Source organism: Ambystoma mexicanum, chromosome 8, assembly GCF_040938575.1.
Source record: "Ambystoma mexicanum isolate Mex_15411 chromosome 8, UKY_AmexF1_1, whole genome shotgun sequence".
Taxonomy (NCBI): Eukaryota; Metazoa; Chordata; class Amphibia; order Caudata; family Ambystomatidae; genus Ambystoma; species Ambystoma mexicanum.
The window spans coordinates 653,480,435-653,507,643 of NC_090929.1; the positions used below are offsets into that span (position 1 = coordinate 653,480,435).

The 27,209-nt window shown below is 44.4% G+C and overlaps 1 protein-coding gene across 7 annotated transcripts in view; it reads right to left on the minus strand.

Moving 5' to 3' along the window:
• Positions 1-20,346: 20,346 nt before the first annotated feature.
• PER3 (period circadian regulator 3) overlaps positions 20,347-27,209 on the minus strand; it is a 494,927-nt gene continuing 488,064 nt past the window's right edge. For all 7 annotated transcript variants that reach the window (XM_069610411.1, XM_069610410.1, XM_069610408.1 and 4 more), the window contains one exon: positions 20,347-22,140. In XM_069610411.1, coding sequence (XP_069466512.1) covers positions 21,988-22,140 — 153 coding nt within the window. In that variant the 3' untranslated portion in view covers positions 20,347-21,987. The remainder of the gene's footprint in view (positions 22,141-27,209) is intronic.

Below are 27,209 nucleotides of genomic sequence, written 5' to 3' on the forward strand. Positions count from 1 at the left end.
TTCGACACACTGGACGTTTTCAAGGCACTGGATGCTTGGAATATCCGCCACTTTGTAAACCTGAGCTTTAGTCAGGTGTGGACTGGGTCAGCTGCTTTCTACTGAATTAAAAGTCATTATTTAACTCACCAAATTCTAGTGACCCACAGTTTCTTTTTTGGTGCTGAGCGCATCATCATCCCTCACCATTTAATCTGTTCTTATACTGTACCAGCCCTGGTGGATGGGTTGGTGGGATTAGATTGATTTGCTGCCAGCACACAACTATTTGATTAATGTTACTTACATTAGAAGTTGAAGGGGAACACTAGCGCACGGATACACAGTCTGGAATCCACTAGCCAACCCACACATTATATAATAAACTGTAACGCCTACCTGGTTCCCACGAGGGCGCTGATCTAGTCTGGATTACTGCGACCTCTTCTAGCATGATGCGCAGGACCCGGAACACCGATTGGAAAGGACCTCCAAATCGTGCTTCCTTGGCCCGTAGGAATATCCTTCTTATGGTTTGGAAGGTTGAACTCTCCATCCTGCTTCTGGTGCAGGGGCGCATGTTCGTCCAGTTACTTCACTGGTTTTCAGAATGGCGCTGGCAAAATCCACTTGACTTTCCTGAATGATGTGCCGTAAGTATGAAAGCTCAAAGTTCAAGTGAGGCCCCCTTTATGCTTTCTTTCTCACCTGTGATCTGTCCTTTATTTCAGGTGCAGAATGAAGGCGATGCGTCGAGGGGTTAACCTGCCGAGGTGAGTAGTAATGAGGGCGATCCCTCTAGATGTCCTTATCATTCCTCTGAAATGTCTCTAGTCCTTTCCCCATAGGGGCCGGGGTACGGTACCTGCCAACGGGGCAGCGCCCACCCGAAATGTGGAAGAAAAGCCGGTAAGTATCATTGGCTGTTAATCAGGCTTTCCTTCTGTGTGTCCTTCTGCTCACCTTTTGTTTCTTCCTCTCTCCCCTAGGTGCAGAGATGTGGCGTCCGATGCTGACAGCCGCGATGGAGCCGGGAGATGTCTCGAGGACAGGACAGGTGAGTGAAGCGTGGCGCTGCAGCGAGCAACGCGATGCTTTTAAATTGAAGTCTTCCTTCAGGGATGCTGGCGAGAAGATTCCGGATGCAGGTAAGAAGCTTGAAATAATCCTTGGTTTTCACCTTTCTCTTCTCTTCCTTCCTTGCAGGTCTTCCAGGTTCAAGACGGGCATGGCTGTAGTCCAGGAGCAGGAGCAGACACGGTGAGCGTTAAGCTGCAGGAAGCAGAACAACGCGAAGCATGAGCTGCTGTCTGGGGTAGACATCATGACATAAACTAGCCTTCCATAGTAAACTAACCATACACTACATACAGTGGGCCTCATTACGACTACGGCGGTAGCCGTGCCGCGGCTGCCACCGGAGTCGTTCTTTTTTACCAGCACCCGGGAATAGGCAATTACTGCGTCATTATGGCCCCGCCAGACCCGGTAATTGCCCATTCCCGGGCGCCAGTAAAAAATGCTCCCCATTCCCATTCGAGCCCCATAGGGCTCAATGGGATTGGGGAGGCCAGATGCAACGGCACCATTCTGAATGGTGCCGGTGCTTCCGACATGGTCTGCTCGTGGGTGCCGGTCGGCCCGGGAAGGTCAGTCCTGGCGGTCGTTAAGGCACTCGCGTTCAGAACTCATAGTTTGCCGGTCCGGTAACAACGGTACCGGCAAGCTTACCGGCACCATTCCTACCGGACCGGCAACCTTGTAATGAGGCCCATTGTCATAGAAATATGTTGAGCAATGTAAGTGATTTCAATCCGGCACACACCCAAGTCAAAGCCCAGCATGTAGTGCACAACTGAAATCCTTATTATAAGTTCAATATTCTGAACGATATACCACTCATATCACACCCTTCTCCTGGAACCCCCCCCCCATTCACACTGAACCAGGAATCAGGATGGTTTGCAAAGGTAAATATTTATTTATGTATTGAAGATTTAATCATAATATTTTTTAATAGGTAAATAACAATCACCAATGGGGTGACAGAACACTGAATAATATCTTTAATACACGAGGTGTAAGTAATGATAAAAACAAATGCAGCACAGAAAATAATACTTTTGTGTTGGTTTCAGATCAGATAGCACAATGGTTAGAAGTTCCCCATGAAACGCCCCTCAACCCCCAATAGGCAATGTAAAGAGATAGGAGGAGAGAGCAGATATTCAGGAATGGTACAAATCAAACAGAATATCAGTCCCACTTTCCCCCAGCAAACACAAGAGAAAAACGGAATTGACTTTTCAGCTGTCTGACAGGCTTTAAAAATTGTCTTTAGAATCGACTGGGCAAAAACACCAAATATGGTCAAAATACTGAAATTGTTATAAATTGCTATGGGAGTTGCTTTGAATAGGTGCAAACAATCACAAGCAATGATTTAGTCAGCAGAAAACATTTGAAATCTTAAGGTCCAAGTCGGAAGCAGTCAAAAACTATTTTACATGTGTAAAACTTTCAGATTTGTAAAATCGTGGCAAATTTTTCATTCCGCGATATTCGCTATAATGGGAGAATCACACTGATTTGCAGTGCGGGTTTGAGTTCTATGGATAGCTATGGATGTTGGGTACAAATAGGAGTTGAAATTCCGTTTCTATCACAAAAACCGAGGGAGTTATGGAGGTTTTAGTAAAGGTCGTTTTTGTAAACTAGGCGCAAGAATGGAAAACAGGAATGCACTTTTGAAAATGACAAATGGGTTTGCTTACACTAGGGTATGACTATGAAGAAGTGAATACCACACAGGAATCTTACAGTCACTGGATCAGGGTGACCCACCTGCGAAGGAAACTCGACGTCTTCAGATGAGAAAAGGGTCAGCGCAAAGATAGTTCTAACAATACTGGTTCTGAAGGAAAGATAGGATGGGTTGGATAGGGATTAGACAAGGCAATTATACTATGGGACACAGTTCTTCCTATTTATACTCAGAGGATAGGTTTTTAAATGAGACAGTCAGCTCTGGTCAGGATTGGGTCTGGTCTAGGAAAGACAGCACATCAGGCACGGGACTGGATCCTCTATGCCGGTCGCCGGATTGGCACAGGATCTGCTCTCCTAGTCTGTGGATATTTGGATCAGCTGGATGGTGTGTTCCTCAGGCAAGCCTAGTGGTGGCAAGGCAGAGAATTTCAGGATACTGGTACAAAAGGCCTTCTCACACCACACAGCGCTTTACTGAGTGGAGAGAATAAAATTGGGGATCTGGGGCCTTGCTGGAAATCAATCTCTATATCTCTATTGCTGGCAAGAGTTTTGGCATCTGGAAGAATATTTAAAGCTGGATGTAGAAAGCTGGATCAGAGTGCTTCGCCGGAATCAGGAAAGTGGCTGGATCAGTGAGTCCCTATGTGTTGTCAGCTGTCTCTATCTATGCTATAGAATGACATCACAAAGGGGGTGTGTGTGCCGGTTTAGCTAAGCTTGACCCTGTGAGCTGGGATTGGACCAAACTTCATCTCCGCCTTGCAATTTGAGTGATTGGATCAAGGCTAGATGATGTCACATTTTATGATTTGCTTTACAGTCCTCAGAGACCTCCCTTTAGCCACTGGTCTCAAAATCGGATTTGATACTAAATGTACATTTCTACATTGGTCACCTTTATACAAATCACACACAAAGATGCATATTTCATGTAGCATCTGTTGCTCAAAATCCTGTAGCTGTGGGATCTTGTTTCAACTTTCTACAGAATTTTCCCCTTTTCGCTATAAACAAACTTTCCAAATTTTATGCAAATTTCCACAAATGTGCGTGCTTAACATAGGGATATGCGAGTACATTTTCACAATTCTAATAGTAATAAATTTAGCATAAAACCACATATTTTGCCATTCCTGTCCAGAACATGTCACACAGTTCTACCACCTCTTCACACGTGCAGCCAGAAATTAAATGAACAACTCTGTCCTTTTTATATTTTTCACCATTTTGAATAGCAAGTTATGAGTCTTTCAAAATGTGCTCTTTGTTCATGTTTAGCAACAGATGGTCGTTTGGCTCCACCTCTTTTTGTCTTCCTGCAGTCCAAGGCATCCCCCTCCTTGCTTGTTCCATCCAGAGGCTGTTTATGACCCCTTTCACACTTCTAGTTTCCTGGGCTGCAGCTTTGTCATTGTTCCTTTGCTTTCTGTAGACAAGATTCTGTCCTAACCTGCAATTAACACCTCACAGTGAGTTTCTGCTGAGAGGAAGGCCTTCATTCTGGGAGAAAAACCTGCCTTTCCAGTTCTTGCAGCTTCAGCCAAGCTAATTAACTTTTAAACCTAGCAAAAACCACATGTGTTGCATCATATACAAATACATTTCTTTCTTGGCCTTAAAATCTGTGGAATCACAAATGCAACTATAATCTGTATTCCTTTTTGGCAACAATCCTGTTTATGTTTGCTAATTCAGCATCCCTTTTAGTTTTAGGTCATTTTAAAGCTTCCTCAGTACTCCTCTGACAGCTGTCATTCAGGAAGCCCCGGGTACTGCACCCAGATTTTGGCCTAGGCTGTCAGTTTTCAGACTTTGTATGTTTCACAATGTTTCATTTGATACATGGATTTTAGCACCAGGCAAGATTGTGAATGTTTAAAAGTGTTGTGTTATAGGCATTTTGGAGTTTTTGGCAACAAAGCAAATGTCATTTGTAGGCACATTTTTGAGTTTCATTTGCAAAGTGCTGCTTCTCTCTCTGCTGGTCATGGCGCCCACTGGCACATTTCTCCAGGGTGTGCTCTATTCCACTGCACATGCCATGGGTGGCAGGTTGTGCATCCCTCTTTTTGTGTGCTGAAGCACACGTTTTTTGTAGGTTTTTGGTGCGCACAAGGGTTTTGCCGCCATTGTTGCTGTTTCTTTCCCCATAACTGGCAGAGTGATGCCGCATAGCATAGCGGAGTGGGTCAATAAATCCCACAGCAATGGGTGTAAGGCTTTAGTTTAATTCTCCCCATTCTGCATGCACAGACACAATAGCATCATGCAGATGAATGTGAGCCTAACAAATCCTCCTTGGGTTTTAAAGCCACAGTCATTATTTCATAAAGCATGCAACATTATGCAACCTTCTCACTTCTTATCACTCCCTCCCACTCCCATTTCTAAAGGGACAAAAGTCCCTGCTAATAGCACTCCACCCTTCCATCAGTGCCTAATGTCTCACATTGTAATACTCTGTTGATACAGAGAAACGTGAGGACCCTCTGCTGCCCAGCGCTCCTTGGGACTTTGTCCTAGCAGCGGGACACCTTTACCATTCAGAACGTGTAAGGTCTCCTGCTGCCAGGACAATGAGCGCGCTGAGCAGGAATTGCTTAGCACACATTGTCCTGCCAGCGGGACACTTTTGCTGTTGGGCACCATCTTTGAGGTGCCGAATGGGAGAGGTGTCCCAATTACAAATGTCCCGGTCTGGCTCTTGAAAGAGCTTCTGGGGCAGCTTGACCACCCCCTGTGTCTCTCCCGCTCGGTACTCCACTGCTTGAAGCCATTTGAACACAGGTAAACATACCTCAATTTGAATCAGTAGAAAAACTATCAGCACGTAGACATATAAGATGCTGTGCAGAACCCAAGTTTGGAGATATATGGTATTTAAAAATCTATTCCAATTATACTTGGTCACCCACTGCACTGCATTAACCAATGGTTTCTGCCTTTGTATGAAAGGAAAAATCTGGCAAATTGCTGACATTCCAGTTAATCAGGTCCTTTCGGCCATGGCTTTATAGTTCAACTAGGTCAAGTCAACATAGCCCAAAATCTCCGGTATCCAAGGGTGATAAAGTCTGGTCTGCTCAATGGACGTTGCGCCACTGTTTCCATTTCTTATTGTAAATGTACACATATATGGTGTGTGCACACAGTGTATGTCAGTGGAGATGCAGGGTGCATTTTTGTGTGTGTGAGTGAGAGTGTGTGCAAGGTGCTTAATTTGTGGCGGTGTTTGCCGGTGGCGAACACCGCCAAAGTTTTTTCGGCACTGGAACTCATCATGGCTCTCTGTGCGCAGTGCACGGGGATGGAGGCATTCATCAAAGAAAGTTGAACACTTAAAGTGTTAACTTTCTTCGATAATGCAATCCATTATCCCGTGTTGTCAGTAAGCCAGCCATCCGCCTCCGCCTGCATGGCGCCAGGCAGGAGGCGGCCTGCCGCGCTCTCTCAAAACAACAAATTGTGGGTGGGGGAGGGTTGGGAGTAGGTGGGGAAGACGGGGAGAGGGCCTGGTGGAATGAAGCAAAGTTCAGCTTCTGTGTGCGTAATCAGAGCCCACCGTGTTTCACAGGGCGAGGCTGTTTGTGTACCGAACCCCCTGCAATGAAGTTACAGTCTGCCGTTGCCCGCTTGACCTAATGTGTCTTTGAAAAGTGAAGGCAGTCTAGAGGCGTCCGCGGCGGGTAGCATGGAGCACACTGGCCAAGCACATCTTAAATTTGCTAGGCTTTCCCAGCTAGGAGGTAAGCCCCTTTTAATTAAATGTGTCCGCATGCCTGTGACATTTCTTGGAAGATATGTAATTCTGAGAGATGAGAGGCCATGGTAGCAGGAGTGTCCCAGTTGTCATTTTGCTAGATTCTGTAGCAGGTCACTAAGAACCTGTTGGATACTCACCTGGCAGGGGAGACACCATGATCACTGAGTGGCCTCGTTCTCCCAAGAGGGAGCGGTGCCTCCTCCTGCCAGGGGGTGATCAATGAACTTTTTGGCGGGGCCATAAGCAATGCGAGGTGTCACGGATGAAAGACCCCGGGCCTCTGCTGAGCTTTTAAACCCCGCTTGAAACCCTGCAGGGGCCGCGAGCGAAGTGGGGGCAAAAGTGAAAGCCCAGGCGAAAAGCGGAAGCAATACCTGATGTGGACCTCAGGTGGAGCTGGGCTTAGTAACCTGGGCTGAACTGGAACCCTCTCACCTTTCTTCAAAGCCCCTCACGGGAAAAAATGTAACTGGGGAAGTTGGAATCGGACGTGGGGAGGAAAAAAAAAAAACCTGTTGGAGCACATGAGTGTCCATATAAAGTTCCCTGAGGGTGAGCAGATATCTGAATTACCACTGTTGTTTCTATGAAATATCATCCTTCCCCAATGTTGTAGGCGCTTTGGTCTGCACACATGTGCACATTGTCCCACCGAGAGGGCATGATATAATATTGTGTAACCGAAAAATGACAATCAATGTGCAGGTGGCCTCTGTGTATTGTTGGGAGAACTTCAAAGGCTCAGCAAATGGCTCATTCGCATTATGCAGGAGTACCCTTCCAGCACTCATGACAACATTACCTCATGAGCGAGGGTGGCTATTATGCAAGTACTGTATGTACAAATGTGTGCTAATACTAAGAAGGAATCTCTCCTCACATGCTGGACACAAGCAATCTCCTTTAAATTCGTTGAGCAATGTTTGTAATGAGCTTCTTGTGCTGTCTTTACAGTCCATATGTCTTAAAACTGTAGCTTTTTAAGCCTATACTCCATTGACATACAGCTGACGAGAAGAGGTACATTAACACACATATCCTAAGGAAGGAACACTATTGAGTGGGCTCCTGGCACTTTGAAAAGTAGGTTCACATGCAGTGATAGAATATTACCAAAAAAGTAGTGGAACACCGCTCCTGACCATTTGTGTTCACTTCGACCACTGTTCACATGCCTACACCAGTTCGGTGGTGATTTCATGAATGCTTGCTAAAATATCTCGAAATATAATGCTGTGCTGCTTGTCAAACAATTCAGCCACCAGGGTTTGACAACAGGCAAGGTGAAGCTCGCCCAGCAGACGCATATTTTAATGAGTGGAATATGTACTGAACCCTCTGTTCCGCATATGGACTGCCTTTGTCGTCTGATTTTGTCACTCCGCTACCTGTCGTACTACGATCCTCCTGCATCATATGGACTGGATTGCCACCTGTTTGTCCATTGCCTATTGCTCACAAGAAATACCACTCACGAGATGCATTGCACTCAGCAAAGCACCCGCCCGTGTCCCGAAGTCAGTGACACGACTCTCACGTTTCTAGAATATTTGGTAAGTGCTTGTTTCCAAGTATCTCGTGTTTCCTTTCTGGTGTGGAGCTATTATGTGTTCCTTTCTTCTACGAAATTGCGGATTGAGTGATTCACTACCTATTCTTTATTCTCCTGCATTGCTGCATATTGCACTTTAATCTCCATTCTGGGCTGAACCCTTTCCTACACTAAGTGCATGCAGGGATGCTTAGTTGCAAAACTACAAATCCCAGAATGCAATGAAAAAACACTGAATGAACATATCTCAAGTGACACAGGGCATTTTTGCAAGTAGGTTATAAAGAAGACTAAGTGACCCAGAAAGTAAAGTTAAACTAGCATTGGCAATACCAACAGTTTGGGCCTTTGTGTAGGCATGAGAAATACACTTGCCACGCACATCTGTAGTGGTATTAACTGACCATTCATGGGAGCAGGTGCAAAATGGTGTGACTCGAGTACAGGGAATCTAATAGCAGTGCCTGGCAAATGCCCAATACTTATCCACAAGCCAAAACTGTTGGCTTTGACAATACCTGTTTTAACAGGACTTAAGTGAAGGACCTGCCGAGTACTTATAAATTGAGTGGCTGAAGGAAGACCTGGTAAGACATTTTTATTATACCAACTCCAGTTAAGTCATTAACTCTCAGAAGACTACTTTGAAAAAGCACTGGCAGGTCCTTTGGGTGTAAAGTTTGATGTAAGGCTTGATTAAAGTGAGCTCAAAGAGTTGCATCGAGGAGGTGTGTGGGGCGGGGAGAAGCAGGATCTGGGTGGGAATGGCCAAGGCATTAGCATGGCCATAAGCATCAATGTGTGGGCACATAAGAGGGGAGGGCAAGTCCCAGGAGCCGGGCAAGTGTACACTTCTATCACAGACGGGTGCAGATACATTGCGTCATGTGCACTGAGTGTTTAGGAAAAATACATAATTCCTGACATGAATTCCAGAGCATAGTGGATGGAGTCTGGTGGAGACCAGATTACATGTTAATGATGTGGGACGTTTAGTTTGGACTCTACTGGGTGACATACTGTACTGTAGTCTTAACGTATATTTACTTCCTCAACCCAAGTGTGTTCCTTCCCCATCCATCCCACTACTAACCCGTGCCAGCAGATGCTGCAGTGCCAAACATGTGACATGGAGCAGCAGCAGTGTGCTGGGCTGGTGGTGTGCCGATCTAGCACTGAGCCGGCCCGGTGGCCCGCACCACGGGCGGCGCCCACCGGGGCCGGCATTAGGTTGACCAAGATTTTGTGGGCCCTGCCACTTATTTTTTTACAAATTAAGCACTGGTGCAAGCATATGGGTGTTGACATTTATGTCTGAATGAATGATAAATAATGCATTGTTTGCATATTCTACTGGAATTAAGTTTGTGAATGTTATGTTGTGTCACTGGGTGCATGGCAGGCCGGCTGAAGATGTGTGGGGGCCCAATTGAATTTTAAATATACGCCACCATTCTTATTAAAGTTTTAACAGAGCATCAGCAATGGACTCTTGTGGTGTAGTAGTTTAGTGTTATCCCTCAGGGATTTAGGTTGCTTGATCGACGTACAAAATCACAGCAGAATTAACCCTAGTCATTTTTGCGGCGAATATGTTTTTACCTCGGTACAAAAAACCAAACCCATGTCCCCTCAAACCACCAGTATACCCATAAACCCCCCCTCACTTACCTTTTCTCCATCCGCTGCCTCTCCTGTAACTTGCAGTGTCAGATAAATCCCTTTAACGCAGGTCGGATCTGAAGATGCTGTGTCCCGTTTCTTCTTTTTTTTTTTGGGTCCCCTGCCACCAATGCCGAGGAAGCGGGGGACACCCCCGCAACCGACAAAGCCAAAAATACTCAACATGGGCTGAGGGGGCCACCCCTACAACCACTGCTCTTCATGTTCAATATCTTCAGCTTCAAACTAATGGTGGTGACCGAATTCGGTCAAATCTACCAATCGACCAAATTTCTTTTAACAATTTGGCTGAAACGATCCCTCAGAGCCAACATCCGCCCTCCCTTCACCCCACTCCTTTCCTTCAGTTGTCATATCCCCCACCCCAACATTTTCAGAAAAGTTACTCCACTGATAACGTGACTGCATCACCTTATGGCCGCTTCTGAGAGCTCATAGACACTACAGATGGAGAAACGCTGTCCATTTATACAGCGGCTCCAAGATGTCAACTTACGCCCACTCTTCGAAGCTTTGCGAAATATACATTGTAGAAGAACAAGTTACTTACCAACTGGTAACGTTCTTTCGATTGGATGTTCTCCAACATATTCCTCATCTTAGATGTATTCCATCCAGCTTTGCTGCTCTTCGGACATTTTTTCGGCAGCGGGCGCCGTGCGTCGATGTCGTCGAGTCGATGGTCCCTCGAAGGCCTCCGTCGAGGGTGACGTCATTGGGTGTATAAGTAGCACGCGCAGCGCCCGTTGGCCTCAGTTCTGTTTTTCCACCTTTTTTTGCCTGTGATCTTGTACTATGTAGATTGTGCTGGCAGACAGGTATCAGCCTTGCGAGATTTGAGATGGCAATAACCTGGAAAAATCTACAGAGGGGTAGGTTGGGAGGGTGATGAGGAATACGTTGGAGGAACATCTGATCGAAAGAACGTTACCAGTTAGTAAGTAACTTGTTCTTCGAGTGGATTGTGTCCTCCAACGTATTCCTCACCTTAGATAGACTCCCAAAGCAGTATTTTGCATACTTTTTCTGGTGGAGGGGTCAGATTTTTTCCCCACCAATGCTTTTAGATGGCAGAATAAAGCACTGCTTTTCCAAAAGTCAGCTCCCTAGACTGGGAAGCATCCAGGCTACAGAATTTTGAGAAGGTGTGAAGTGAAGACCAAGTTGCTGCTTCGCAAATGGACCTTATTGGGACACCTCTTTGAAGGGCTGTGGAAGAGGCGATGCCGCTGGCGGAATGAGCCCTTAACCCTTCTGGTGGGTCTTTTTGTGCTAGTCTGTAGCATTCTGAAATGCAAAGTACGATCCAGTGTGAAATGGTCTGTTTTGTTACCGATTGACCCAGTTTCCTTCCTGTTTAGCCTATAAACAACTGGTTGTCCACTCTAAGCCTAGAAAGTCTAGAGGTGTAAAAGCTTAAAGCTCTTTCTGGATCCAGTCTGTGTAATCTTTCTTCCTCCTTAGAAGGATGAGGTGGAGGATAGAATGAGGGTAAAAATTATCTGACTTAAATGAAAATCAGATATTACTTTTGGTAAAAATGATGGTTTAACCCTCAATACAACTCTGTCCTTATGGAACATAGTATAGGGTGGCCCAGAAGACAGTGCCTGCAATTCGCTCACTCTTCTTGCTGATGTTAGAGCAACTAAAAAGGCAGTTTTCCACGTTAGTAATCTTAATGAACACGTGTGCATAGGCTCAAAAGGGGCACACATTAAGAATTGTAGGACTAAATTTAGATCCCAAATCGGTACTTGAAATGGGTGAGGAGGAAACACATTAGTGAGACCTTTTAAGAATTGTGTCATCAAAGGAATTTTGAAGTAGGAGCATTCTTCTGATGAGCGCTTGAAAATGGAAAGCGCCGCAAGGTAACCTTTTATTGTCCCGATATTCAGACCTCTATGTGCTAGGGTCAGAAGGAAAGATAGTACTTCCGGAATAGAACATAGAAAAGGATCGACATTCTTTTCCCTGCACCAGTTGCAAAACCTTTTCCGACGGCAATGGTATAGAGACTTTGTTGCTGGCCTTCTTGCCGAAAGCAACACCTCCATAACATCATCTGGAAGCTTCCAATTCCTATATCTCAGCCTTTCAGATACCAAGCATGAAGGTTGAGTGTTCTGATCTCTGGGTGGAGAACCTGACCTTCCATTTGAGAGAGAAGGTTCTCTGTCTGAGGAAGACGTACTGGAGGACAAATGAACATATCTAGAAGGTCCGGATACCACGTTCTCCTGGCCCAATCCGGGGCAATTACGATCATGCGGTTCCCGAAGCGTCTCAGCCTCCTGATGACCTGAGGAATGACAGGAATCGGAGGGAACGCGTACAATAGTGTGAAATTCCACTCCAACGCGAACGTATCCCCCAGGGCTCCTCTCGGGGGAAATTCCCTTAAGCAATACCTTTTGCATTTTTGGTTGGTACTGGTTGCGAATAGGTCTACCTGGGGGGTTCCCCAAAGGGCAACAATCTCTTGAATGACTTTCTGAGCCAGTTCCCATTCGTGGGACACGTGCTCTGCCTGCTCAGAGCATCTGCAGTCATATTCTCTTCCCCGGCTAGATGAATTGCCGTTAAAGAGATTCCTTCCTGAATCGCCCAATACCTCTCTGCACAGGGGTAGTGACCACACACCTCCTCTTTTCTTTAGGTAGTGCATGGCCACTGTGTTGTCCGTCATTATCAGGACATTCTTTCCCATGACTGATGGCAGGAAGGCCTTCAGCGCTAGTCTGATTGCCCTCAGCTCTAAAAGGTTGATATGTAGTTTGGACTCCGATGGAGGGTCTTGTCTGACCTTGTTCGGAATCTGAAGAAGATCCGTCATTTGACCCGAGAACTGGGACCACTGAGTCTTTAGAGCCCATTGAAGGGATCTCATCCTCAAGCGTGCCTCTGGCACCAGGAAGATGCAGGATGCCATGAGGCGAGCAACCTTAAAAAGTCGTAAGTCTTGAGATTTTGGGCATTTTGGAATTTGGAAACCATCTGAAGAATGTCTTGAGCCCTCGTCTTGGGAGGCGAGCTCTTTCCCAAGGATGTGTCTAGTACAGCTCCTATGTACTGAAGCTGTTGGGAAGGTGTCATTTGTGACTTCCTGAAATTGAGGGAGAAGCCCAGTTTGTGGAGGAAGTGACAGGTGACTTTCAGATGTTGTTCGGCAGAATGCGCTCTGATCAACCAAATCGTCCAGGTAGGAGTAGACATGAATCCCCCCTCTCCTGAGGTGCGCTGTCACCACTACCATCAACTTGGTGAAGACCCTCGGGGCAGAGGTCAACCCGAATGACAGGACTCGAAACGGATAGTGTGAGTCGCCAACTACGAACCTCAGGTATTTTCTGTGTTTGAGATGAATCGCCACATGAAAATAAGCATCCTGGAGGTCCAATGACACCAACCAGTCTTGAAGTTGAAGGGCCTGAAGGATCTGAGAAAGGGTAACCATCTTGAATTTGTCCTTCCTGAGGAACTTGTTCAAGTTTCTCTCAGTCCTCCGTCCTTTTTGGGGATCAAAAAATACAGGGAGTACCATCCCTTGTTCCTCTCCGCTGCAGGTGCTGGTTCTATGGCACCTTTCTCCAGCAGGGTTAGAACTTCCTGCTGTAGGAGCAGGTTTGGAGACTTCAACGGGTGTCTCTCTGGTGGATTGCTTTGAGATTGCTTTAGAAAAGGAAGGCAGTAGCCTTGGGCTATTATTTCTAGAGCCTAAACATCTGAAGTAATGGCTCGCCATTCTTGCAGATGCTGTAACAGCCTGTCTCCTAGAGGTGTTTTGTGGTGCAAGTCCTCAAAGTGGTTTTGTGGCGGATGTTGCAGCCACTGCTGGCAGAGAGGCTGCAGCTGGAGCTGGCTTAGCATGTTTTCCTCGTCCACCTCGAGTGGCCTTTCTTTGGCCCCTTTGACTGGCCATTCCTCTCGCCTTTCCATATGAAGTGTAATAACGATAGGATCGTCCCCTCCATGATTGCCCTTGTGCACGAAAAGGCTGAGGTTGCCTAATAGCAGCTCCTAAAGATTTGGCCGCTGCTTTTGAGGTCTGCAACCTCTCAAGGCTCTCGTCAGCCTTGTTGCCAAAAAGGTGAGACCCATCAAAAGGCATGTTCAGAAGGCGGTTCTGTACGTCCGGTGCAAAACCTGACTTCCGTTACCACGCAAACCTGTGCATTACCGTGCTAGTGCCCATGGACCTGCTTACACTATCCGCAGTGTCCAACCCAGATTGAAGGGATTCCTGCATGGCTTCCTTTCCATCTCTAATGATGGCTAGGCAACCTTCCCTTTCTTCCCCTTCTGTTATGTGCTCCACCGCCATCGTGATGCACTCCCACAGAGTGTACGAAAATTTTGCCAAGGCAAATGTGGAGTTGGCAGATTTTAATGCCATGCTCCCGGCTGAAAATACCTTCCGTGCCCAACCATCCACACGCTTATCATCCCTGTCTGGAGGGAAAGACGGGTACGCAAGTTTGTTGGAAGCTGTGGCTGCCTGTATGACCAGACTCTCGGGAGTTGGATGTTTTGACAGATAGCCGGGGTCGCTACTGGCTGGGCAGTATTTTGATGCGAGGGACTTATTTACCGGAGGAATAGAATCCAGAGTTTCCCAATTCTTGGCCACCCTGTTTTGTAAGGCTACATGAAAAGGTCGTACTGGGTCTTCAGTGGGACCATGGTCCAATATGTCTGTTAAATCATCTTGGAAGAATTGGGCTGCGGTCTAGCCCATCCCAAGTAAACTACCACATTGGTCATTAACTGACGGCAAGATGGATTGGCATGCTCTCCTGAATCTGGTCTACCAAAGTCATTCTCAGGAGAAGTGTCAATGCCACTTGCATTATGTAAAGAGTCCACCAAATCCCTCATTCTGCTTTCCTCTGAGACCAAGCATTCTGGGACATTTGGAGTGCCATATTCCAATCCAAAAGGTACATTTTCCTCATCGGTTCTCTCCTGTTCCTCAAAAATTGAGGATATATAACATATATTTCAACAAAAGGAACGAATATACAACAAACTATATAAAATAATGAACTTATCCCCTCAGAAAGCAGAAATACATAACAGCCGCGAAATCAATGTGGGCTGCATTATGTATTCTCAATAAACATAAAACAGTATTATCAGAAAATATCATTTTTAATATATTAATCTGTAATTCAGCACAGGTAATACAAAAATAGTTTCAAAAACATATACACATAACATAGTCATATACATGTTAAAAACATTCCACCTCGCAGTATAGAAACATTTATGCCGACAATTAGATCAGCATAGCACCAGAATGGCAACTTAATTGATCTCATTTCCCATTGTGTGTCACTGTGACACACAATGGGAAATGAGACCAGAATATGGGAAATGAGATCAATTAAGTTGCCATTCTGGTGCTATGCTGATCTAATTGTCGGCATAAATGTTTCTATACTGCGAGGTGGAATGTTTTTAACATGTATATGACTATGTTATGTGTATATGTTTTTGAAACTATTTTTGTATTACCTGTGCTGAATTAGAGATTAATATATTAAAAATATTTTCTGATAATACTGTTTTATGTTTATTGAGAATACATAATGCAGCCCACATTGATTTAGCGGCTGTTATGTATTTCTGCTTTCTGAGGGGATAAGTTCATTATTTTATATAGTTTGTTGTATATTCCTTCCTTTTGTTGAAATATATGTTATATATCCTCACTTAGTGGGAGGGATCATCACCAGAGTGTGGGGTTACCCGTGTAGAAGAGTATCTCCTCAAAAATTGAGGTCAAGGATTTGAAAAACTCCTTCCTAGGAAGAGGCTTGAAAACCTTCTCTGAGAGAGGAGGAAGAAGAGGTAGTACCAGACTCTGAAGAAATTACATGGTTTGTAACTTTCTCCTTCTCTTTTTCTGGTTTCCCTGGCTTGGCTGGAGCCTTTGGCGCCGAGGGTTTTGGCGTCGACGTCAATAAAGGCGTCGACGGCGTCAACGACATAGTGGTCGTCGACAGGGTCTGCTTCGAGGGCGTAGAGGCAGTCTTCGACGATTTTCCCTTCGAGGTGTGATAGGTCTCGGACAGCGTCGGTGACCTCGAGCGGTCGACTCGACTCAAGCGTTTATCGCTCGGCGTCCTGGAAGGTTCCCTATCCTTCCTTTTACGATCACCCGGGCTCGAGGGCGCGCGAGTGTCGGAGCGATGACGCTCCCGGCCGGCTTCCGAAGAAGGCGCGGACTGAGACTTTGCCTTCTCAAACACCTCCATCATTTTGACCCTGAATGCTTGCCGCTCTTCGGAAGACGAATGTTTTGTGGGGCATTTCATCCTTTTCGGAGACTCGTCTGACGACGAGGTGGAGGGAGACCTGTGGCGTCGTTTCTTAAATTTTTTTGACGAAGACGCTGAGCGTTGAGAATCGCTTCGGGATCTAGATCGATGCCTTTCTCGCAAGGCCTTCCCCGTCATCTCCTGACACTTCGAACAGGCCTCCATGTCGTGGCCTTCTCCGAGGCACCACAAACACTCGCGGTGCGGGTCCGTGATCGACATTTTTGAACCACACGACTTGCATTTCTTGAAACCCGATTTCGGGGTCATGGTTGGCGTCGTTGACGAGGACATATTTCTTATTATATTATATTTCTTCACAGAACTCGAGGCGCGCCGAATGTCCGAAGCAACGGAACTGCGGAAAAACGGAACTGAGGCCAACGGGCGCCGCGCATGCTACTTATACACCCGATGATGTCACCCTCGACGGAGGCCTTCAAGGGACCATTGACTCGACGACATCGACGCACCGCACCCTCTGCCGAAAACATTTCCGAAGAGCAGCAAAGCTGGATGGAATACATCTAAGATGAGGAATACGTTGGAGGACACAATCCACTCGAAATGCAGTCCCAGAGACAAGCGCATGGTGTGTCACAGAAGATGGGATTTTTGTATTTGAGCAAGCATTTCTAAGCCTCAGAAGAGCCCAGGAGTGAGTGTGAGGAATACGTCAGCCAGATCACTTGCCCCTTACTCATACTAGATCTGCACCCAGGAGGACTCCTTTCTGTTGGGTGTGCTAAAAGTTGCAGCAACTGGCCATTTCTTGAGCAGCTCCCCGTGGCTGAGGTGGATTGGTGCCAAATCTTTGTTGCAGCCCTGTTAGCCAGTGTGCGACACATGACTGGAAGTAAGGCCTTCTCCTTCACACTAGAACTCTTTCTCCGGAAGCCGGGTAGAGGGTGCTAGAGGCTAAAGGGGGGTTATTGCCCCCTGTGTTTATCCTGTTTGAATACAGTTTAAACTTGCCATGGTTCCTCCAAAATACAAACAGAGGTATTTCCTAAAGTGCAGCACCATCATATTTTACGGAATTGTTTTGAACGGTTATAATGATCTTGTTAAATGTGGCTCACAAGGAGACTGGGGAGCAGGCTAAGTGTCAACACAGGTCTCGGCCACAGGGTTGATGGTGAATCAAAAGCAATGATGGAGACTTGTGTAATGGTAACAGTACTGAGCCATGTGGGAGTGGGACGTGGAGAGAAATGGGGTGAAGGGATGTGATGTCAGATACACAGTGCATCATGTACAGAAGTATTGCCCCAACCCCACCCCCCATGCATACCAAATACCAGGGGCTAGTTGGGCCTGGACAGTGGGGATGCAGCTCTGATATGGGTTGGGTAGTAAGGGCACTAACAGGAGTGTCGCAGTGTGATTTCTTTGGATCAGCAGCTTCAGAGATGGATCATGGGGAGTGTGTCAATATTGTTGAGCCCACTCGATAGGCTGAGTTGTGCTGCAGGCGAGGGAACTCAGCGAGCCCCAGTTGAAAATGGCATGGCTCATGGGGTGGCAGGCAATGATGGTGAAGGTGATTCCATGAGCCTGGGGATTGTTGGGGGCAGGAGGAGGCTCATGGGGGAGGTGGACAGTGTCTTGGTTGCATTATGTGGGAGTCGGGGGGCATTTGACCGATGTACTACAAAGGTTAATGAGGCGGCAGAGCACGAGAGGGCAGAAAAACGAAATACCCACCAGGAATTCAGGGAAATGGTACACATGGCAACCAACACACTGGTGATATCCCGCCTCTTGTCTGTACGGAGGGGACATATGTGAATCAAGATGTGAGGAACGCATTTGCATGCACAGCAGGCAGACACCACCTGGTGCCTATGCACATGAGGTCAGCAAGATACAGGGGCTTAGGCCCCATTCCCCTCCTCTTACTAGTGTGGAGGAGAGTTGGAATCTGCAGCGGGAGAGTGCAACACTTAAGGAATCACAGAGATGTATCCACATAGTCTAAGACCATGTTGCCTGTGCAACCAACCTCAATGCATGCGACAGACCCAGCTGCACTTCAGTGTACTTTATTCAGTTTAGGCATGGGACGTGGGGCTCCAGGTGCATCACAACACACTGGGCCATGTATGAAGTAGCAGGAGGCCCTAGCAAGTCAGTTGAAGCAATAACAGCCGTTGCCGGTCAGGTGGCCCCCTTGATAGAACCTGTGATGTGAAGTCAGACACAGTTACGGTGTAGGTGTTGTCTGCAAGGTGCACAAGTTTGGGTGGGACACATAGGCATGGAGACGGGTTGGCTGGAGGACTAGTTAGGGAACCAACTATACCAAGAGGTCACATCAGGTGAAAAGGCTTTGATTCCGCAGGACTCTGGCTATTCAAGGTGTGTTGTATCTCATCTTCTGGGCTACGGCTGATATCAGTTCCCCAACCATACCACAAATCTGATGTTCGGGTGGGTATACAGTGATTTTGTCGAATTAAAAACAACTAATGCATTTATCAACAAACCCAAAACGTCTATAAAAAAAAAACATTTTTAAAAACAATATATATGGAGTTGTGAATGGGAATTGTACTTTTCTGGGGCGGGGGAAAGGTATGAATTTAAAAAAAGGGAGGGTGTGGGGGGAGACCCCAAAAACAACAAAAAACTGGTATTTCTTCTTTTAGCCAATTTTTGTTTGTTAAACTCACATGTAACCGTTCAGATGTATGTGGTGAAGTAGGTAATAATTCGAAGGCTTTGTGTGGGTGGCATTGGCTCATTGGGTGGTGCGACACTGCACAGGCTTTTCTATGTAATGCGCATTAGTTGGGGGTATTCTCAGTGCCAGGAGGGTACTAACATGCGTCGTCTTTCACATGGAGTGGGAAGATACAGACAAGTTCAACAAAATGTTATGATGTCACTTATGTATTTCAGTTCAAGTTAATGTTTTTCCGTGTTTTAGTCATTTCTCTGGTTTAAAAAGGAGGGATGCCACGTTTTCTATATGCCTTGCACTGCTGCATTGGTCCTAGAATATTCATTTAATTTTATATTAAAGCATTTGTACTTCACTTCTGGTACCCTGTGCTCAATGAGTGAGTTCTGTGTTTGTGTTCACATACCAAGGGCCTGTTTCTTTGGGTAATGATTTGGTAAATGTGCTGTGTGCATCAGTGCGCTTTGGGGCTTGGGTTTGTACTAAGGGTGGAAGGTGACGTTCAGTCCCTGGAGTTTTCGCAGTGGGGGTGCTTAATTTGTAAGAAAATAAGTGCCAGGGCTCAACTATTTTGTACCACAATTGTGACACTGCGAGCAGGCACTTGTTCCCTATCATTGCTGCCACCGACTACAGCTGCTCCCCACATCGTGGACACATTGAGGGTTATACTTCCGCTCGCACCTGGTGTTGATGGATGCTCTGGCTATTATTACTTCATAATCAACCTGAGCCTGAGACAATAATTGCTGTTGCTCAGAAATAAGTGCCAGGGTTGAGCCCTGGCAAACACCCCCACAAATTAAGCACTAGTTGGGAGTGACTATGTTGATGAGGTGGTAGTTGCAAGACTCTGAGCCTATAGATCTGTGAGGACTATTGCCTAATGGCATGTGATTACAATGTTCCTCAATTCAGTAATCCTTTAAAAAGGCTACACTTCCAAGTCGTGTCCCCAAGCACACAGTAACTGATTCGTCACACACTTTGGCCATTACTTTTGCTTTGATCTGCCCAGGAAGTGTGGGGTACCAGTTTTCTTGCATGTATGGGGCACAGGGAGTTTATTTAGAAAAGAATACAGATGGTGCTTCAGTGATACAAAAAAATGGAAGGCTCGTGTATTCGAGGGCGCATATACTCTCAAATTAAACACTGTGGCGTAAAGGGAGTCGTGCTGGCGAGGCGCTTTCAATTAAAGTAGCTTGATTTTTCTGTTGCCTTAGCCAATCACAACAAAAAGGAAAAAAAATGACACCAGGACAAAGTAGACCAAATATTTGACATAAGCTAAAAAGACATCTGGTCTTGGAGAGAAAGGAGTGTTGAAAGCACTGCTCTTATAAAATGAACCCCCGGCGCAGCCTGGAAGAGCTGCACGTACACAACACTTCAATGTTGCCTTAAAATTATGCATTCCATCAAAAAAGATTTAAACATACAAACCCAAATTGGAGGTCAAAGGAAGATTGGACTACAGGAACCCAAGATTAGAACCTGTGGGCACCCCGATGCTTACTGTCCAAGCCATCCATCTTACACAAGTGCTTAGACCATAAAAAGACATTTCAACATTGCAAAACCTTTTAAATTTTTTTATTAAATAAAATGCTGAATACACAGTGACTCAAATGACTTTGATGGTTAAAATACCTGCCCAGCGGTATCTTGTTGAAGGGAGAAAGCAGGCAAACCAAAGCCGTTGTATACTAGCAAAATAGTTCTTTCTTGTCGAACACAATGGCACATTAAACAGTTTTCACAAGACATCTGCCGCTTTGGTTGGTGGGTTCACAAGCATCACAGTGCTCATCGACATAAGCGGAGGCAAGGGGGTCACCCTCCTTGGACAGTGTCGGAATGCTTCAGAAGAGTAATTACACACATGAGCAGATACACAGTGGTGGGTAGATCTCCAGCAAGCACACAAGTAGCCATCACAAAGTAAAAGGTTCTCTTCTCTGATAGGTGTTTTTCAGTTTCTAAAAACGTCCCTCCTTTACCGTGTCCCTTATATTGTTTCTTAAACATTTCAGGGCCCACAAGACGTGGATACCCACCATTAAAAAAAGAGGTCTTGCTTTGCTAAAAGGCGAACAGATGTTCTAACTTGGAGGTTGGCAATAATTCCTCTGCCCACCGCCTCACGGCTAAGGGACAGCTGGACAAAGCTTTATGTTTTTGTCCCTGAAGTCTGGAACCTCCACAGGGGTTGTCACTTAAAAGGTTAACTAAACCTTTTAGGGTTGATTTGACTTGACACAATAAATGAATGCATGAGAAGTATGGTAACCTCACCATCCAGAGGAAAGTGAAATATCCCTTACCTCTAGCATCGGAGAAATCCTTGGCAGTTAAAATGGTGTGAAAGTTAAATGCTCTCTAAACAGGCACATCTGCGGAAGTAGCTCCTCCATTCACACTCCCAAGAGCAATAGGAAATAAAGATCATGCTCACCTTGATCCTCATACGTACACATCAATATGTGACAACAAAGACGATTCAACAACATCCAACATCATGACTCAGTTGGAGGGTCTTTTTATGTCCAACCCCCATCGAGTCAAGAAGTGGAGACTTCACATTTTGGATATGTTTCATGATTGTCAAATGCATGTTCAATCTAATCCATATTTTGCTTGGCCTAGTTTTGATAACTAATGATACAGTACGTTAACATGTGCACACCAAAACTAGACACCAATCACCAACGATCTTAAATGCATTAAAAAAAGTTTGCAATTGTCAACTCAACGATAAAGTGCTCAATGTAATAAGGCTGTGTAGAACAGGGATGTGTTGCCGATCTAATGTTCTCTAGCTTCTTATAAGTGTGCAGATCGCTGTATTCCCCTCAGCTTGGGGCTGAATTTTGCACAAGACCGTATGTACATTTTATGTGATTAAGATCTTTCAAAATGAGTACTGGTTGATCCGAATTGAGGAAAGGAAATAGTTTCTGCCGTTTCTTAAATGAAACAACTGAGCTATAAGAAATATTAAGTGCTTGGTACCTAAACAACAAATAACGCTATAGTTCCTGCTACAGAGGCCACTAAAGAAGAAGGCACACGGTCTTTCTAGAAATATGACCAGAATTTCCCAAAAATTGTTATCGGCAGCAGCTCGGACCTGGAAACCATTCCTGGACGATCAGGAGACTCATTCCCGGGGTTTGCCTACAATGTTATTTAAATAAGCTCCAGAAGCAATGCTTGCACCGATTCAATTGTCTGTTCTTTGCATGTCTTGATGTTCCTGGGGGCCTTCGAGAGGATGCTGTACCTCAGTAATGCCTCTCTCTTTGCCTTCTGGGTTACTGGTGCTGATTGCCACAGCTTCACAATCTGACTTTGTTCTGTTACAAATGATACACCCCTGCAAAAGAAAACAGGAGGCGGTCAAACTTAAATCCAACAGCACAAGATTGTGCATTTACAACAAACACAGGAGTGTTCCTGTTGGAAGGTTTACTAATGGAATTATTTCAAATATATTAATAGGCTTGTATATGTGGCGTATCTATTGACATCAAAAACAACTCAAAAACAACAATAAATGTTGTGGAAAATAGAACTGAGCAGATCAGATGAACACAGGAAGCAGCAATAAATTAAAACCGAAAAAACGTGAATTCCAAAAGAGAATCGATTAATTCTAGTAATAAAACATATTACAGAAATGGACACAATACATACAATATGCAACAAAAAACATTGAAGAAATTGAATGATGACCTGATACAATGTGTATAGGCCGAGAGTTAATCAGACTACAAACATAATGTATACTTGAGGCAGTGTTATTAATGTCTTGGTGTACAGCCATCCACATATAGTCCATACCCGAGCTTAGTGAATCCTCCATGAGAAGATTATGCATTTAACATCTGCAGATGTTAATGAAACAGAAGCTGCTGTCTCGTGGAAGGGGAGTGCAATCTCATATCAGAAAGGCTGATGCTTACACAGAGAAGTGCAACTGAAACGTTTTTGTAGCAGTCCTGCCTACCGTGATTCAGTGTGGCCAAGGCTTTCGACTTCTATAACACGCAGAAGGAGTGCTATATACAAGCATCTAAATCCAAGAGGATTTTTGAAATCCCCATAATGTACTTTAGGGGGCAAATTATTCTACATAATACTGTAAAAAAAGAGATGGATGAAAAAGACATAAAAACAGCAATTTGGTGGAATGAAGTTAATGAAAGATTGATATGAGCAAGCTTTTTGTGCAGCTTTAACATTCTCAAGCTAGTGAGAAGCAGCGAAAAGAATTGCCGATTATCATTATTATCAGTTTAGTTTATTGGTATCTGCCATAAGCTTCACCAAGACAAAATAAATACATGGACACATGACTACACATCCAAATTTGGTAAGACGTAGATTCATTTTCCATAATCAAAAGCACATCTTAAATAGGCACAACTTCAATAAGAGAGTTTTCTTAATATATGCATTACAAACTTTTCAAAATTTACAAAAAGGAAAATTAAATTACAAAAATAAGAGATAAAATCAGTTAATTAAAAAGATTTGTTAACAGTCCTGCTTGGGTAAGTCCAGGTTCTCCATATGTACTGCCTCACTCACACCATAAAGTGTGAGGTCATCATCCGAACTTCTGCAAAAGCATCAATCAGGGATCGATATCAAATTCAAGGAGAACTGCAAGAAGATAACTTGTTTCTTATGTATGAATAATGTGGACAAATAAACATAAAATGAATGAGAGTTTCTACTTCTCATAGTTCACTGGAACAAAGTATTTTGGGGGGATCACTCCTTTTCCCCTCTACAGATAAGACATGCAACATTTATAAACACATTTTTTTTAAAAAAGTATGCACGGTAGGAGATATAAGTGCAACATAGCGCTCTGGTCCTAGCCAGGTTTCCATCAATAAATAATCAGTAGCAAGACATATTGTTAGAAGGTTATCAATTAATTATCCATTATAAAATACCCAATATTTCCTTTTTACCAATTCCATGCCCTCCTTGTGCAGCAATTCTGGCTGAAACAAGAGGTTAGATAGCCCAATTTGAAGCATTACCGCCTTCACATATGAAAACTGTGGGACACCCTGCGCACCATCTTTCCCCAGAATCTCCCGGAGCAACAATCTATAACCATCTCCCTTGATTTGCAACCACGTTCTAATGCACAACCCAACAGGCATGTAAGCTACATAGTTGTCAATACCCCTATTCCCTATGCAAGGGGTCTGTTGCTGTGGATTGTGGAAGAGCAAGAAACTGCTTTAGACCTTTTTTTCAGCTCTTACCAAAGTGGTCATTTGGCACCATTTTCATAGCTCTGCTCCATAAAGTGCAGTTGATACTGCTTTGGTCTCACAGACCGTTGGGGAGGGACTCGTATCAAATATTTACAAAGCTCTTTATTAAAATTTTAAATGGATCTCGAATAAAACAGATACTGTGACTGTGGCTTTCTTCACCTGAGGGACTCATAAGCCACTTGCAGGAAATCACACTCCCAAGTAGTCATTTGTATCGACTATTTCTAATGGTCCCATAGAAAGGTTTTGCGGTTTCTGGTACCCACGATCTGCAAATCAGTATTTTTGTCTTATTTTTGTTAATTGCAAGATCTAGTTTATGTACTGCACGTCCCCCCACCCCCTTCCCCTTGCACTTTTCCCTTCCCCTTCCCCCTCCCCCTGCACTTGCGCGGTCTGAATGACACCTGGCCTAGTACGATCGTTGTCTGTCTTCCCCTTGTTCCCCCCTCCCTGCCTCGTCGCGCCTTGAAACACTTGTGTATAGGTGCGTTACAAATGCCATATCATATCATATCATATCATATCATATCAATCATGAAATAATTTCAAGGCTTTACCAGTGTGGCCCATTAGTACAGCATCATCCTCCTATAAACGGATTGGCCAGTGTTTACTACTAACCATAGGAACATCACTATGGTTCACCCACAATTCCATCTATATAATGACAGAGCAAGATGGGGGCCGAAACACAACCTTCTCTCAACCCCCTCTTGATTTTAAATCCTTCTGTGCACACCAAAACCTCCCAGATGTAGTATTGGATGAATATAGCAGTTACCTTTGTTCAACCAAATCCTTTGGTATGCCTTTAAGTCGTAGTATGTTCCAAAGTTTAATTCTATTGATTGAGACAAAAGTCAATAGCCAAACAGACAAAATTAGATATAAAGGCTGCCTACTTTTTAAAAAGCACATATTTCTGTAAGAGCAAAAACAGGCAAAAACACTGATTAACAATGCCTTGTCCTTTACTAAAACCAGCCTGGGCTTCCGAGAGAAGGTTGCAATCTATAACAGAATTCTCAATTTTCCCAAGAATAATCTTACAGAAGATATTACCTAAGCTTTCCAATAGGGCCAGCTGTAATTGACGGAATAGATCTATCCCCCTTCTTAAAAAATTGGTATAATTAAAATGATTTCCTGGACATAAGTATTTCTGCAGTCTTTAGGAATGCTGGAAGAATTCTATGACCTATCAGGCCCAAAATAAAGGGATCGCCTTTAAAGAAGTCTCCTGGGATGCCATTGGATCCCTCTGCTTCATTAGATTTGCATGAGTGGAAAGCCGCTAAGGAAAAATGAATGTAAACAATATAATTTCTTGTCATATTTGCCAAAGAATCAGAGACACTGGGTCTCATTACGAAGTTGCCAGTCCGGTAACAACAGTACCGCTATGCTTGCCGGTACCCTTGTTACCAGACCAGCAAACTCCGAGTTGTGCCGCGGGTGCCTTGCATTCTGCCAGGTCTGCCCTGGCGGAATGAAAGGCACCCGCGAGCACAGCATGCCTTTAGCACCGGCACCGTTATCAACGGTGCCGGTGCTAAAGGCATCCCCTTTCCCATTGAGCCCTATGGGGCTGAAATAGGAATGGGGATCTACCGGACAAGACACCCGCAAATGGGCAATTATCGGGTCCGGCGGGGTCAGAATACCCTGGTAATTGCCCATTCGCGGGTGCCGGACTTTCATGCCGGTATGGAGGTAGACTTGCCGCTCTTACCGGCAAGGCTGCATCCAACCTTGTAATGAGGCCCAATATATAAATTGGCAAAATGGTCATATCAATCTTTGCTGTTCACATCATTTTTTGATTTAGAGATTTTACCATTAGAATTGAGGCCTTAGGAGATAAAACACCGGAATGATGTTTGTCATTGCCAATGACTGTAATTCCTCCCATTTCTTAAGGCAGGAATATTTTTTCTTTTTTGCTACTAATTGTTTGTATTGAATTTTGAGTTTACCGATTTGATGTTGTCTCTTTGGAAACTTAGGATATTTCCTTTTTTTCCCCTTGCAATCATTATCAAACCATGATCATTTAGAAGCACATGCCAGCTTCTATATCTTATTTTTCTTTGTAAAAAAAAAGGAGAGCAATACTATTTATCAACACTTTCACATTGTTTCACTACACCCTTGGGGCTGTGTGCTCATTCAATATAGCTGGGGCAAAGCATTCCAAAATAATTACCTGAAACCTCGTTTTTTAAGTTAATTATTCCTTCCAACCCAAGATTTATGACTCACAGTAAGGGCTAAAAACGTACTAGTAAATGGATCGGCCTTCTCAAATAAAAAAAAGAGGATCCACTCAGTGGATTACGGTCACTTTTTTGGGACAGGAGACGGCTTCCATATCTTTAATCAATCTCTAGTGTGCCACATCAATCATGATATAATCAATTAGAAATTCTTTGTGTCCCGCAGTAAATGTATATGCATACGGCATATGAGATAATGTATGGCTGTTTAACTGACATCAAATCGGAGACAAAGGAGGTCCTTTTATTCTTTTTTTTTGTTACATTAACGGTTGGGTATGCAAGACCCCAGAAAAACGTAAAGGTCTAAACCAGAATTCTTACGCAGCTTTCATTTTTAAGATAGGGGTGTACCAACTTATCAAGGAAATGAAATAGATCAAGCAGTGTCGGATAACCAACAGAGTTAATCTCTGTATTATAAATATTCAACAAATATGTATCAGCCTTGCCAACAACATCTGAAGGTGGTTCCTTTCTTCCTTCATGATGATGAAGGATCTCAACTAACGTTATGTTTAAGCAGTCCTAAAAAGAAGTTCCACAATTGGCTACTTAAGACTGTAAAAGGACATCTTTTATGTGTGTCCTGCTGCTGAGGTGTCTGGGTTGGGGTATGTTATACTTGCACGAGGGGATTTGTGTTAAGGTCAGTCTAACTGACTAAACATTGCCACACAAGAATCTTTCTTGCATATTTCCAATGTTCTTTTTAATTGTGTTTTGGTTTTAATTAAACCTTACACATACATTTCCATATACAAATACACACAAACATACAATTCAAAACACTATTCATCAATTCATCATATGTGCAATAGAATTGTGCAATTGCAAGGTGCAATTTAATAATAATTCATCAA